At 41.3% G+C, this 14,744-nt stretch overlaps 1 protein-coding gene across 1 annotated transcript; it reads left to right on the top strand.

Annotated features, from left to right (window-relative positions):
• Positions 1-1,904: 1,904 nt before the first annotated feature.
• Positions 1,905-11,868, top strand: irf1a (interferon regulatory factor 1a). Its single transcript, XM_063191281.1, has 8 exons — positions 1,905-2,000; positions 3,421-3,534; positions 6,067-6,166; positions 7,985-8,164; positions 9,053-9,142; positions 9,435-9,587; positions 10,204-10,274; positions 11,752-11,868. Exons 1-8 carry the CDS (start codon positions 1,977-1,979, stop codon positions 11,866-11,868), a joined length of 849 nt encoding a protein of 282 aa, XP_063047351.1. The 5' UTR covers positions 1,905-1,976.
• Positions 11,869-14,744: the final 2,876 nt, after the last annotated feature.

Genomic DNA, 14,744 nt, shown 5'->3' with positions numbered 1-14,744 from the left:
GCAGAGGCTCACAGGGAGCAAGTGAATTCACAACTCACATCCTTAAAGGAACAGTCCACCGTTTTTTGTTTGTTTTTTTCTCCACATATTTGCAGTATTTCCAAGCATTATTCATGAATGTGCATGTAACTTTCTTCTCAGTGTTTTCAGTAGGCCTACTTAGACAATGACAATGGGAGTTGGAGAGTTTAGATTTATTGGTATCAGAATTATTAGCATACCTTAGCATAATCGCTGGAAGTAAATGGGAGCATTAGCATCAAGCCACAAGTGATCACAGGATGGGATTACAGTAAATAGCTGTTTTGCACTTTGGTGAATTTCTCATTCATTTTAAAGTAATAAGTACATTTGATGATTTGTTTGCTCCCATAGACTAGCATTGCTATGTTTAATTTGGCTATATACTGTTAAACTAGGCAATGCAAACACATAGATGAAAAATCCTCTGTATTCTCATATTTTACTGGGACTTAACAACATATGAGCAATTTCTTGAAATGAGGTGGACTGTTCCTTTAAACTCTGCCCTCCAACCTTGTGCTTGGCTGCCTACAGGGGTAGAAATAGTTGTATATGGAACATGCACATTCATAGGCTTTTTCAGATATCACATATTTTGAGTGTTTCATAAATGTCCAATATAAAACTGACTTTTACCCAGGTCAACAATGAGGCACAAGAGGAAAGGACATGAATTTGGACCCAGAGAGAGGGGCCCTAAGGCATGGGAAGGGAACCTGTGTCATATCCAGCTCCCGATATAATTTTAACGTTATGCAGTTTCACAGGAAATATGACATATTTTCTAAAAACACTACATTCGCATTTATAAATAAATAATATTTTCAGGCTAGCTAGTGAAGGTGGGGTATGTTGTAAAGGTGAGCACCTTCAATGTACGTATACAGGGCTTAAGTGCAGGCAGAAATCCTGGTTTGTGATCATAGTACGGCCTTGGAGGACTTTATACAATTTGAAGTGGCCCTCGAATGAAAACGGTTCCCCACCCCTGCCCTAAGTTAGAGAACCCTCTGAAGATCACCGCCGGCACGTACTGTAACCAGTAGGCCTCTGTAGCCATTGAAACATTTACTTCAGGCCTGAGAACAAAACCGCCCTTACACATGAGCCCGTCCAAAGATTTTCAATATGGTAAGCACCCAATATAATAATAAGTGACCAATAATCATTCACCAACGCAACAAAGTGGGATCAATTCTGATCTCCTATAAATGGGTGGGGCTTTTAATATTTTCCCCATTGAACTCAATTCATTTCGAAACCCTGCAGCTCTCCTAAAGGGGTATAGCAGCTCATAGACTTGCAGCTTAGAACGTTATACGCCATATTGATTCCAGAAGAAACTCTTTATGAACCATCTCCTCCTTCCTCCTCAGTCGTCTCTGGCCCTACACAGGGAAGTGGGTGGTCAGTAGAGGTGTGTCGTTCATGAACGAGCCGGTTCTTTTGAACGGCTCCCTGAAGTGAACAATGGGAACCGGATCACAGCTGGGGGAGCCACTTGACCGTTATTTCGTTCATTTTTCATTCATTTTAAGCACGTGACCTCGACCAGAGTAATTAAATTTGGGAAAAAAACACAATTGTTTGCCTCAAAGAGAGGCAAAAACGGTCTTTAGAAGCAGGAGAATAATCAGTTGTTGTTTGGACAACATTACCTTGAGGAGGAGTCAAAATATTACATTCTTAACACTGAATAAATAATTTAAAAAAGAGCCAAAAGAGCCAGTTTTTTGAACGGCTCTTTGAAAGGAACGAGCCACTAAGATCCGGATCCCGAAAAAGAGCCATAAATCCCATCTCTAGTGGTCAGCTCAGCTGAGAGGGATACTAGGAAATACTGCCCCCTGCTGACCATATGACCAAACAGCACTCTCCAGAGGGATCCAAATAAGCCAAGGTCCAACTCAAACTAGAACCTCACATCATCTCCTCTTGCTTCCGTCCTCGTGATGCAAGGAGGAAAAGGATATGAGGTAGGACTACTAGCTTGAGTTGGAGCCCAAATGTTTACAGTGTTCATCTCTTAGCCCATCACCTGGCCCAGCACTGCCATCTGCTGGACAAACTAAGTCTACAAAGTGTAATAAAGGTCACCAAGGACTCAGTACATTCACAGTAATTCCATTTCTGTGTCCAACAGACAATACAGTATGAACTTCAATCAGTTCAATCCATCATTAAAGGCGTGGCTAGATTTAATTTAATGCACAGTAACATTCCTGTTGCACCATGTGATGATTCCTGTCACTAATGCAAAACTGATGAATAGAATTTTCAGTACGAACTATACAAGAAAACTAGAAAATATATATTTGGAGATGAAAGAGTTGGTAGAATAAACCTAGCCTAATCAGCTTTTTAAATTATTATTAGTAGTTTTTTCCCCAGCCAAATACGTACTATGTCAACTATCCAAATACAATTTAAATATTGTGCACTGCACTATTACAAAATAGACTAGCTGATTTCTTACATGGCCTATAGCGAAATGGCATTAAGTACTTTATTTAGCATTATGTTAAAAAAAATGTTGATCACTGTTTGCAGCCTTTTAGGTGTACAAGCGTGTGGAGGTGTACAGGTAAGCTGTAAGGAGGAGTATGCATCCACATGAGAAGGGGAAATGATCTGGGTAAGGATATCTCTGAACTCTTGAGAAAGTGTCACGTTAGGCCAAAGGAAGCCTGGTGGACCTGTCACAGCAGGTGAGCCCCTGACTGCGGTCGTTAGTCTATATCTAAAACAGAGGAGGAGACACTTTCACCTGCATCCTTTTTCCAATCTGTCGATGCCACAAGTGTCTGTAGCCACTAGCCGACATTGTCAATGCTGCTCCCTGGACGAAGGTAAGGCATACATCTCTAAGCGTGGGACACATCTAGGCCTACATGCATTCTCTGTCAGTCAGTTACTTAGTTAAGTCCTCTATTTAACAATGTACTGTGTAGGTCTATACAGAAAGAATGTCTATGTCTGCAATGAGAAAGTAAGAAACATAATTTTAATTCTTCGCATGAACAGTGCATGTAAAGAAATTTACAATAAAGCCGACTTTACATGACTTGACTAATTAGTATCTCTGTCATTGTTTGTCACCAAAATAGTAATAACCAAGTCTTAATTGGTTACTTAAACCTCTCTGCATTGTCATAGTAATGTTGTTGTGATGTAATTCAGTGTTTTCAGCAAAGATTGAATAGGCCCATCCGCGGGCCCATCTGCAGTAAGAGGCTACTATATTGTAATGTCCATTAAAAAAAAAAAAAAAGTGCAAAAAGATTTAATCCTTTAAACTTTTTGATGGAGGAGTGTGTATTTGCCGGCCGCTTGCATTAAAGGCTGATTGAAATTGAAGAACCTGCTTTGTGTTTTGCTGTCCTCCCGAATTTCTAGGAGGATTCAGTAAGCTACCGCACAAAGATGCACAAAGGTCGTCTACGCCTTCGACCCTGGCTGGAGGAGCAGATTAACTCTAGAAAGTACCCAGGAGTCGTGTGGCTCGATGAGGTAACCTGTCATCAGGATCTTCTGCTCTTAGAAGCTGATAAAAGTTTTGTGCATGTAGGAGTCTGTTATGGCTTTTACTGTTTTTAGAATGCACTGTATTAACTCTTAACAATTCAGGGTCACTTATGTCTGTTTACCACTGCCAGTTTTCTGGTAGGCCTACAGCTCGACAAAGCATGACTCGGCTGCCACTTTTTGCTTTTCGAATAGGCGCGACACAGCTCAACCGTAAAGCAAAAAGTGGGGGCTGAGTCCAGGCCCGTAGCCAGCCTTGTGGTGGGGGGGATCTTTTTCCCCCGAAAGTGGACTTCATTTGGCTCCCTACTCCAATGTTTCCCAAATACACGAGCACACTAAAAATATTTTAATTTAGACATATTTTATTCATTATGAGTTTGCTGTGAGTCTGTTGCTGCTGTCCTTAATTGTTTGTCTGTTGCTCCCCATTCTTAACATAAATGGACATGAATTGCTTCAAATTACTGCTATCTGACAGTTATTTTCATTGTTGGCCCAGTGTTGGGGGGTTCGAGTGGGGGTGGGGGACGGGAGGGGGGGTTCGAACGAACCCCTCGAACCCCCCCTGGCTACGGGCCTGGAGTCATGTTATGTTGAGCTGTAGGCCTACCAGAAAACCGGCAGTGGATAAGCGGCTTTAGGTAGTTCAAAATGACATATTATCTAAGTGGTTTTGTCATTTAGGTTAAGTCTGAGGAAGCCTGAAGAAGGTTGGATGACTGAAATGTTGCTGGTGGACTGGACAGTGCGCGGAATTTCTTTATACTTGCGTAGCTTAAGTGGAAAAGAATTGCTAATAGTGATTAGGAAACATTTGTTGCATAGTGTAGTTTATATTATATTATTCATTATATCCTGCTCTATGAGCAATACAACATTTTGCTTGGTTTCATGTGCTAAAGGGGTCATGTTTATGCACAGTCTTTACTGCACCGTGAATGCAAGCCAAGAACAAAAAAAACATCAAAAGAAATCGAATTGGACACAGGCATAATTTTTACACATACAGGAAGGTATCCAACGATATTTAAAACATGTGTTGAACTGCTAACATCTATAGCCTTTACTATGGGAAAACATCATCAAACAGCAGATCGAGCATGACACCTGCTATGCAATGCCAAAAAGTACCACCAGGAGAAACAAAGGAATCATTGTGACAAAATTCTTACGATTCAAATTATAATAAATACAGATATCAAATGTGTTCAATTTATTCCTATAAAATCATTGAGATGTTTTAAATTATATTTGTAATGAGTAGATCTCGATGAATGCACAGACTGGATATGGCTGTCAGGAGCCCCTGGTTCGTAAAAGGTGGGAGGGAAAAAAAATCAGAAATTGCAGAAGTGTGACGTGATGTGCTATTGAAAAATGAATCTGCAGTGTCGAGTAGAGGCAGACATGTTATCCTTTTTCCTTGGTTGGAATTCTGATGCCGTCTACGTAATTTTGTCACAAAATGTTGCTTCTGTGGGGGCCTACAGGATCCCGTAGCCTGGGGGCCCCAGACCATCTTAATCCGGCCCTGGTTATGATCTTACGTTGATCAACAGTGATTGTATGGGCATATTTTAACAGGCCAATATTTCCACCTAACTTGCTAAATAGCCATCCGACCTTCTTCAGGCTTCTTCAGAGTTAGCCTAAATGACAAACCCACTAAGATAATAACACTAAGATAATAAATAGAGATGCACCGGATCCTGATTTTTAGGATCCTGCCGGATACCGGATCCACTGCTTAAGATCCTGCCGGATCCGGAACCGGATACCGGATCCTACGAAAGGGTTGAAACACATAGCCTACTCACGCACGTGGGCCCTTTTTATCACGTTGTCTCAAACTGTTTTGACTGAAAAGCCTCGGCTACCGGATCCTGGATCCTGGAACCGGATCCGGATAGTCTGAAAAACCCTATTATCCTGCCGGATCCGGAACCGGATCTTGGATCCTGTGCATCTCTAATAATAAACCTGTCAAACTACATATATGCACAAGTGTCATTTTGAACCATATACTGTAAGTGACTCTGAATTTGTGAGAGTTAATACTCTAGTGAATTGTAAATAAAGCAACAGCCATAACAGACTCCTAGTATGTGCATTTATTGTTCTGATAGCATGACCCTTTAATGTCTCCATACGCATCTCATATGTCTTTCTAGGTCTACTGTATAATATGCCTTTGTATGTGTATTTATATGTAAGGTGCTTGACACTTGAATTTCCTCACAGATAAAAAGAAGAATTCTACTGTACTCTAATCTAATCTACTTCTCCCATACTCTACTCTACACTACACTACTCTACTCTACTCTTCTCTACTCTATTCTACTCTACTACTCTGTTCTACACTACTCTACTCTACTCTATTCTACTCTACTCTACTATATACTACTCTACTCTACTCTACTCTATTCTACTCTACTTTATACTTCTCCACTCTACTCTACTCGACTCTACTCTAATCTACTCTAATATATTGTGTGGCTTGCCTTCTTGGAACAGCAAGCCAGGGTTTTCCAGATTCCGTGGAAGCATGCTGCTCGGCATGGCTGGAGTATAGACAAGGACGCCTCTCTATTTCGCAACTGGGCGATTCACACGGGTAATGGACATGTTCAGACAAACTGACACCCATATGGCTTGCTAATTATACCATGTCAAACACGGTGTCAAAGGCTGCAGATTCAGTTCCATGCATAAATATCACATTGCCAAGCTAAAGCTAGCACTGTAATTGATCACCAGACACGCTATGACAGTTTGGTTGACTTCTCTGTGTTTCTCTATTTATACTCCATTTCACTGTTGGGATTTATTTGAGAATAGAGAATGATGTAGTCTTACAATATAAGCATCCCCACAAAAAAAAATACATAAGCTATGCTTGCATGTGCCAAACACTGATATAATTTGCATATACTGGTATCATGTGCCAATCCTGTCATTTGCAATTCACATAAATTGCGTGAGCATGCCTTTCAATAGTTTGGCTATGGGAACTAAATCTTGCACAGTCTTATCATTGTCTAAATTAGGCTTTGATGCAGTAATATAATTTGCATGTCCTGAATCGCCTTTGGGGCAATGGGCGGCAACATGTGTCAACTGCTCCCCTCCCCATTTACATTACAGGGAGATTAGGTAACGCTTAGAGGTTAATTACAGTAATCACCTCCACCAGTGAGATCTCATGTCGTATCTTTGGTCTACAGACTGCAAATTCATATAGTCAGCACTTTCCCATATTCAATTATGGCACATTTCCACTGCCAGTTTTCTGGTAAGCGTTCAGCTCAACACAGAGCGCCTCTGCCGCCACTTTTTGCTTTTCGATTGGGCACGACACAGCTCTATCGAAAGGCAAAAAGTGGCCGCCGAGTCGCACTGTGTCGAGCTGTAGACCTACCAGAAAAACAGCAGTGGAAAAGAGGCATTAGATGCACATGATGAATCAGGTGTTGTAAGTGGTCTCTAGGATGACAGCAGTGAATGAGAATTTCAAATGGATAGGAGGAGGAAGTTACAGAGTGGCGAAGGCCCTGTCCCCCAGGGGGCGATATTTAGCAATGATTAAGGACATTGATTATTTCAAAGAAAAAAAAAACAAGATTTCTGCCATCTTTGCTTGGCTGCTATTGATGACTGATTTTTCCCCGCAAATGGGTCATTCTGTGTCCGATCAGAGTCTTTGGTGCCCAACTGGGATGGATTTTAATGACTTGGTGTGCCTTGGTGTGACAAGGTAGAACCCCAAAACAGCATTTGTATTACTGTAATGTGGCAGCAATATTTAAGAGAAGCAGAGCAAGAAAGTCCTAATTAGGTGGCCAATACACAATCCTCTATTACTGCAGTCAGTTTAAGCTACACAGAAGGATTTTGATGTTTGAAAGCTCTGTTTTGCATGGCTTGCAACAATAAAACCTAGTATATGAGTTAAGAATTAAACTATACAAAAATGAACATCAAAAAAAGCTAATTAGGCTATATTATCCTTAACATCCCTAGACAATCTGGTATGGTTTGGTTCTTGAGTCACACACACACTCTGCTCAAAATGATTTCATTATGCATGTGTTTTTGAATCTGTCAGCAAAGATGTTGCCAACTGATGTTCATACCAATTGATGTTCACTTCCGCAGTCTTCCACTTAAAAAAGTATATGGGGATATGATGGTTATAAAATTGAGACATTCATTCAAATAGACTCACGTTGTCAGTGTGAGACAATGTGTTTTATCTACAGTATATGTACCCATGTAGCCTAATCATTTGATTTCTGTCACAAATGGTAACCAATTTGTTCACTGATGTTGGACTGCAATTATTTTAAGCGAAAAATAGGCCACAAACTGGCGCTCTCTCCCTCTCTAGATCTGCGTTGTGTTGATAATGAATGTCTCCTCCTCCACACCCAAGGCAGATATAAACCAGGCATAGACAACCCAGACCCCAAGACCTGGAAAGCCAATTTTCGCTGTGCACTGAACTCGCTGCCCAACGTGAGGGAGTTGCCAGACAGGAGCATGAAGAAAGGCAGCAATGCCTACCGGGTGTACGTCATCCTACCTGGCAACCGCAACGAAAGGAGAAGAAAAGGTAGGCACTGATTGTCACCTCATGCCCCGTGTACATCAAGCGCTACCAACGTGACCGGGTAGCTGGGGTGGTTGAAGAAGTTTCGCCATGAATTCGTTTTATTCGCTCTGGACGCTGCACTGACATGTTTGATTCAGCTAATCACATAACGGCTCTGTCTTGACAGCCTGGGACATTCCTCGATATGAACGTTCCGATTGGTTTTCGCCGAACAGCGTCATAGCGAATTCGCTTAAGATTAGCTTGAGTTTAATCGTCAAAAGTCGCCCTGGTCGCTCAAGAAGCTTCGCCCCTGGCGAATTCGCTCCGGTAGCGCTGGTCGCGCACCCTCCATAGAGAATGAATGACTTCCGTCGCTTCATTCGCGTTGGTCGCTCCCGATGTACACGGGGCATTACACTGCTGCCCAGCGAAGCAAAAAGGCAGCAAAAAATTGGATTAACACACTCAACACACAAATTGTTAAGTTATATAAAATGTAAATAATACAGGAATAAAAAGTAACAAAACAGCCTCATGACAAGTGCTTTGCGCAGTGACAAGCTTTGCGCAGTTACTGCCTTTTTCTCTTGTAAGGCATCTTTGAAAAAGATGAGAACACTTGAAGAATTTCGGTGCAAAATGGTGTATCCACCATTTTTGACTTCTGCATTTTATTATTGTAAATGACAGTTCAGAAGTTCTATGTGTGAATTCTTGCCATTCAGATATTTTGAGAACATACTTTCTATTTATATAAAATGCATTTTGCAATGCCCAGCACCAAAACGTCAATTTCCCAACATTTTCCAGAATGGATATACATTGATGAATGATTTTCTTCACTTATTTACTTTGCCCTTTTGAAAGAAACTGATCCACAACTTATACTCAATGATCTTTCCAAAGGTCTGTGGCCCTCTGATGCTCGCATCAAAAGTGAACCCCCGCCGCCAGCACTCACGACAGATCTCAATCTCCCCCTGAAAAGATTCACAGGTAAGCCAAAAGGTTGGTAAGCCAATGCTACCACCAGGATGAATTCCCAGAGAGAGAGGACTTTTCCTTATTGTAATCAACATGATCAGAATTTGAGTAGACTATATGTTCAAATTCAGACATCACACCGTAGTTTCAACACATCATAATAAAAAAACGTTCCTCTGTACTGTACAACCTCAGAGCAATATACATCCTGTATGGTTTATGCATTTTACAGTGATTTTACAGGCAGCAAAAGACATTCCACTGTATACTAACACACATACAATGAACTTTTATGACGTTTCAGAAGCTTTCTCAAAGTACAGAGGAGATGAACCTGAGCTCCCTTGCGACATTGTCCATCGAAGAGGCCATTACTCCTCGTTGACCTCCACCAAGGGACAGCAGGCCTCCAAAGAGGACCCCCCTGATTTGATGCACTCCAGCACTGAAGCACATGGTGAGAAATTACAATCTTCCCTTCTCATATAGTAAACATCCTCTCTTCAAACACATCCTGTTTTTGATCAGCTAATTAATGCTTGTTTGTATGAAGAGCTGTGCAACATATGCTATCCATTTTATTAGTCTGTATGTGTGCAATGTTTCATCTGTCTTGCAAATTGATCTGTCTTGTGGAAGGAAGCCTCTCAGTGCAGATGGGTCTGCTGGCTCAACTACATCAGAACAACAGTGCTGTCACATCACCGAGAGCCTTAACCAACAGTTCAAGACTTGGTCATTACAATTTTTAGCACTATACTACGTTTATAACATCTAGGGTCTACGCAAAGGGCTTAATTCAACACTGGGCACATAGTCCCATTTGTTGCAGTGATAAATGCATATCTTTGAGGGTTGAATTAACACTTAGTCCATTTTAACACTTTTTCAGAGCACATACAGTAACTCTTTGTGTTATCAATTCCACACTGAAATGGTTCATATTTAGCTGTTAAACCGAAAGTGGCCATGTGCTCATTATGTGTAGGCCTACTGTGTAAGCTTGGTATATTCATTTCCCTGTGTGATTAATTAAGCAAGTTTACTCTACTCTACTGATGTTTTGTTCATAGCCCTTTCCAACACCAACATGGACATCCCATACTCAAATCATGGCCAAGAGCAAGCAGAGGCGATCATGAAGGCAAGTCAGGATACTAAAACTTTGCTCTTGAGCTTTCAGTCCAACCGTAACTCGGGCCATTCGTGAAGTCTTAACGAGCAAAACAGAAAAAAAATCAACTTTAAGCCTCGTGGTGCCGTTCCGAATAGCCTCGTTTCTCGTGGTTGGGTGACACAAGGGGGAACTGACAATTGGGGTAGTTTGTTTCTGGGGAGAAGAATAATGCGGACGGACGTCAACAATCAAGCGTGAGTGAAGGCTAACTGGAAACGACGGTAATCAAACATTTCAAACAAGTGATTTACGGTTAAGTTTAGGGTTAAGGTTAGGGTTAGGGTTAAGGTTAGGGTTAGGGTTAGGTTTAGGGTTAAGGTTAAGGACAATGTTGGAGGAAAGGAGACATGGCATGAAGCTAGCACAACGACAGCGCTCCCCTCCCGGAATGCACGCTGCTTTGGTGGTCTGTCTCTCTCACTCGCTCTCTCTCACCCTCTCTCTCACCCACTCTCGACGACAGCGTGCGTTGCCCAACAACGAAAAATGAGGCTATATCGTAGCAGCACCACAAAGTATACAGTTGATTTTCCGCGAGATTGGGCTCTTCAGTTTCTTAAAGGTGCACTGTGTAGGATGGTGGCCAGAGTAGGTATTGCAACTATGCTACTCATTGATACTGTGATGTCTACTGCCAAAGTTGATCTTTTCATGAATTTTTAGTAAGTAATGAAGTAATATTTACTAGTATGATCAAAGTGCAGTAAGTTTTGCCGCTAAAAATGTTTATTTCTGGAAATTCAAAATGGCGGACAATGGAGAAGATCCCCTTTTATTAGGAACGAAAAGTGCAAATTTACCAGTCATAATGAATAGGCCCTACTTAGAATTTGACAGTAGTGGTAACTATTCGTGAAAAAGCTAACATTTGTGAATAGGCAACATGAATTCTGGAAATAAACTTCATTACACAGTGCACCTTTAAAAGCTGAGACACAGTATTATCTTCTAGAGGTGTGTCGTTCATGAACGAGCCGGTTCTTTTGAACGGCTCCCTGAAGTGAACGATGGGAACCGGATCACAGCTGGGGGAGCCACTCGACCGTTGTTTCGTTCATTTTTCATTCATTTTAAGCACGTGACCTCGACCAGAGTAATTAAATTTGGGAAAAAACACAATTGTTTACCTCAAAGAGAGGCAAAAACGGTATTTTGAAGCAGGAGAATAATCAGTTGTTGTTTGGACAAAATTACCTTGAGATGGAGTCAAAATATTACATTCTTAACACTGAATACATAATTTAAAAAAGAGCCAAAAGAGCCAGTTTTTTGAACGGCTCTTTGAAAGGAACGATCCGGATCCCGTCAAAGAGCCATAAATCCCATCTCTATTATCTTCATCCCACATTATTGGTATAGTATTCAGCAAGACACTTTGAAAATCAGATGGAATTTAAAATGTTTAAAATGAACATTTGTAAAATATGAGCATTTGCCCAAACAGATAGTTGATTATCTGGAAAATAAGGACCACCTGATCCCCCCTGTGGAGTTGGAGCAAAGCTGGAGCAAAGCTGCAGTGAGCACCGCTTGGGCAGGCCGCTTATGTGAGTATTACTAGTATGAGTGGAGGTGCAAAACGCACACAAAGGAGGTGCTGGAAACCAGAAAAACACTTGCAGGAGGAGAGAAGTGCTGCACACTCCCGAGTTGCATAAAACAGGCTTTTAATGTGACAACGTTTTGGCCTGTCGGCCTTCCTCGTGACCTGAGGAGTGTGCAGCACTTCTCTCCTGCTGCAAGTATCACTAGAGTAAACATTCAAACATGAATAAACCTGAAGTTGCTGTTTAAATGAAGTATTGAATATGCCTACAGATTACGCAATGGATGACAGCTTGGGATGCCCCTTGCAGATGGACAGCCAGTTCAGCACAATACTGGAGAGTCCATTTAATCAAAGTGCCTCAGCTATGTAATGGAGTAATAATGAGTTGACAAATGGAAAGTGTTTCATATGGATGAAGCTCGAAAAGTTAACCCTGTAAGATGACTGTTTGCCAATATAGGCTACTTTCTTTACTTAATAAACTCTCTAAAAATGTCTTTCCACACTTACATACCCACTGTCATGTGTTATTCCCACACATTGCACACACAGTTCTTGCATACACATGCAGTGATGGTGCCCATCATGATACTAGTGTTGTCAATATTTGGGTTATTCAATATTGATGTAGCTGGGATGACGTGTTGTTGCTGAACCACAAACAGACCTAGGCCAGGTTAGACCTACACAGACAACACAATCAGAGATTCTAGATATGTCAATGTAATAGGTTGCTATGGGCACCTAACATGACCAGGTTCCGGTCTGCCTAACGGGGCGTGTCATAATACTCCTACAATGAATAGAACAGTCCTTAGGTCTGCCTAGGTCTGCCAAAAGGGGGATTTACCCCCCTCCCCCTTGCAATAATAGAACCCGGAAACAATGGGCCAATGGAACCTCTCTCTCTCTACTCTCTCTGATGCAATGGCTTCACCTGTGTTTGCTGGTTGGCCGTATCACCAAATACAGTGAGGACAGCCCGGCTTGCTTTGCTCCAGCAAGGCATAGAATCAGCCACATGTGTGATACCAAGGCAATGTTGAACACCCTCGGAAAAAATACTGGACCCATCAATTAAACAAAAAAATCAATTTCATTTTCTTTGTTAAAAGGCTGTTTAATTAAATTGAAAGTATTAAATGCATGTAATAGGGTTAGGGTGAGGCCTCTGGCATTGGGACAATCTATATTGTTCAATTAAATAAATGAGAAATAATAATTTTGCTATTCTAACCAAAACTGAACTCACATATCCAATTAATTTGTGATTTAACTTTTAATGCATTTAATTCTATTCTTTTTTTTTTACATCGCCAAACATTGGCAATGCAATCAGTGAAGTATGTATGACCACAATGCACCCCTTTTGGCTTTTGACCCAAATAACCTGATTCCACCCCACATCAGCGGGTGGTTAACTTACAATCTCAGAATGCACACACAAACGTAGACGCAGACGCAGACGCAGACGCAGACGCAGACACAGACAGACACAGACACAGACACATGCACACACACACACACGCACACACACAGGCACACACACACACACACACACACACACACACACACACACACACACACACACACACACACACACACACACTGAGTTCCCCCTCTGGAGTTACAAGACAGGATATAGGGCTAGACAGCTGTTTTTCATTAGTTTGATTGACACACCTAAGTGACTTAAAAAAAGAAAAACACACACACACATAATGCACAATATGCCTGTGGTATCTTGTGACCACTAAGATGCCACTTACATATCGTAGAAATGTTAAAAGTTATAGCATGTGGGAATTTTATTGTGAGCTAGAACCGCCAATTTAAACTTCACAAGGTATGACTGGCATCTGCCTTGAACAGAGGGAAAATCTTCACCTCTATTTGCGCTACATACTACCGTATTGTTCAGGGATATACTTAACTCACAATTTGCTGTGTTTGATCCAGTAAGAAAAAATATCATACAAAATCATACAAAAATATAGATCTAAATATAGAGTGAAAAGACCCCAAATTGTGCGATTAAAGTTTCTTTTTTTCTATTCACTGGTGTCTAAAGCGAAGACAGAAAGATAAAGAGTTTCTTTCCTTAGGCCATCTGCATTATGAACTTAAAGGGGTATGCCACTATTTTGGGGCTTAATACAGTTCAAATCGTTGGCTGGGGTTTATATGGATGCATTGTAGCATGCTACACGGATCCATTGACTTTCACTAGCTTAGCGACATGCTCCCTCTTTTAACTTGTCTTAAAGCAAGACAACGGCTTACATGAAAAATAAGACACTTTACCACCTTTATAAACCCTGGCCAACGATTTTAACTGTATTAAGCCCCAAAATAGTGGCATCCCCCTTTAATAACCACAAACACACACACAGACACACACAGACACACACACACACACACACACACACACACACACACACACACACACACAGACACACACAGACACACACACACACACACACACACACACACACACACACACACACACACACACACACACACACACACACACACACACGCACACATTGGGTCTTTGTCTTGTATTTGTGTATTAATGTAAGCTGTCAGACACCTTCATTTCCCTCGGGATAAATAAAATGATTCTATACACACCTTTCTTTTCTCCCTTTTCTATAAGTTATTCACTCCTTGTGACGTCATCATATGGCCATGTTTTGCCCAGGCCCTCTCATTTAATTGCATTCTTCATAAAAGTGACCCAATGTACTGTACCATATGTGGCCTTTTACACTGTCCTTATGTCCTGTTGTGGTAGATATAAGAGTCCTTGACCTGAGCATTGTGTTTATGAGAACTGCTTCCCACGTTTAACTTACATAATGGCAGTAGCGTCCGTTCTTCTAACT

This window comes from Engraulis encrasicolus, chromosome 24, assembly GCF_034702125.1.
Source record: "Engraulis encrasicolus isolate BLACKSEA-1 chromosome 24, IST_EnEncr_1.0, whole genome shotgun sequence".
Lineage (NCBI taxonomy): Eukaryota > Metazoa > Chordata > Actinopteri > Clupeiformes > Engraulidae > Engraulis > Engraulis encrasicolus.
This window is presented reverse-complemented; position numbering and strand designations above follow the sequence as displayed.

Excerpts from the sequence above, each read along its gene's own strand:
- irf1a (XM_063191281.1), top strand. The coding sequence starts at position 1,977 with ATGCAAGGAGGAAAAGGATATGAG. Across the intron at positions 6,167-7,984 it reads CAACTGGGCGATTCACACGG|GCAGATATAAACCAGGCATA; the intron begins GTAATGGACATG and ends TCCACACCCAAG. Across the intron at positions 9,143-9,434 it reads CCCCCTGAAAAGATTCACAG|AAGCTTTCTCAAAGTACAGA; the intron begins GTAAGCCAAAAG and ends ATGACGTTTCAG.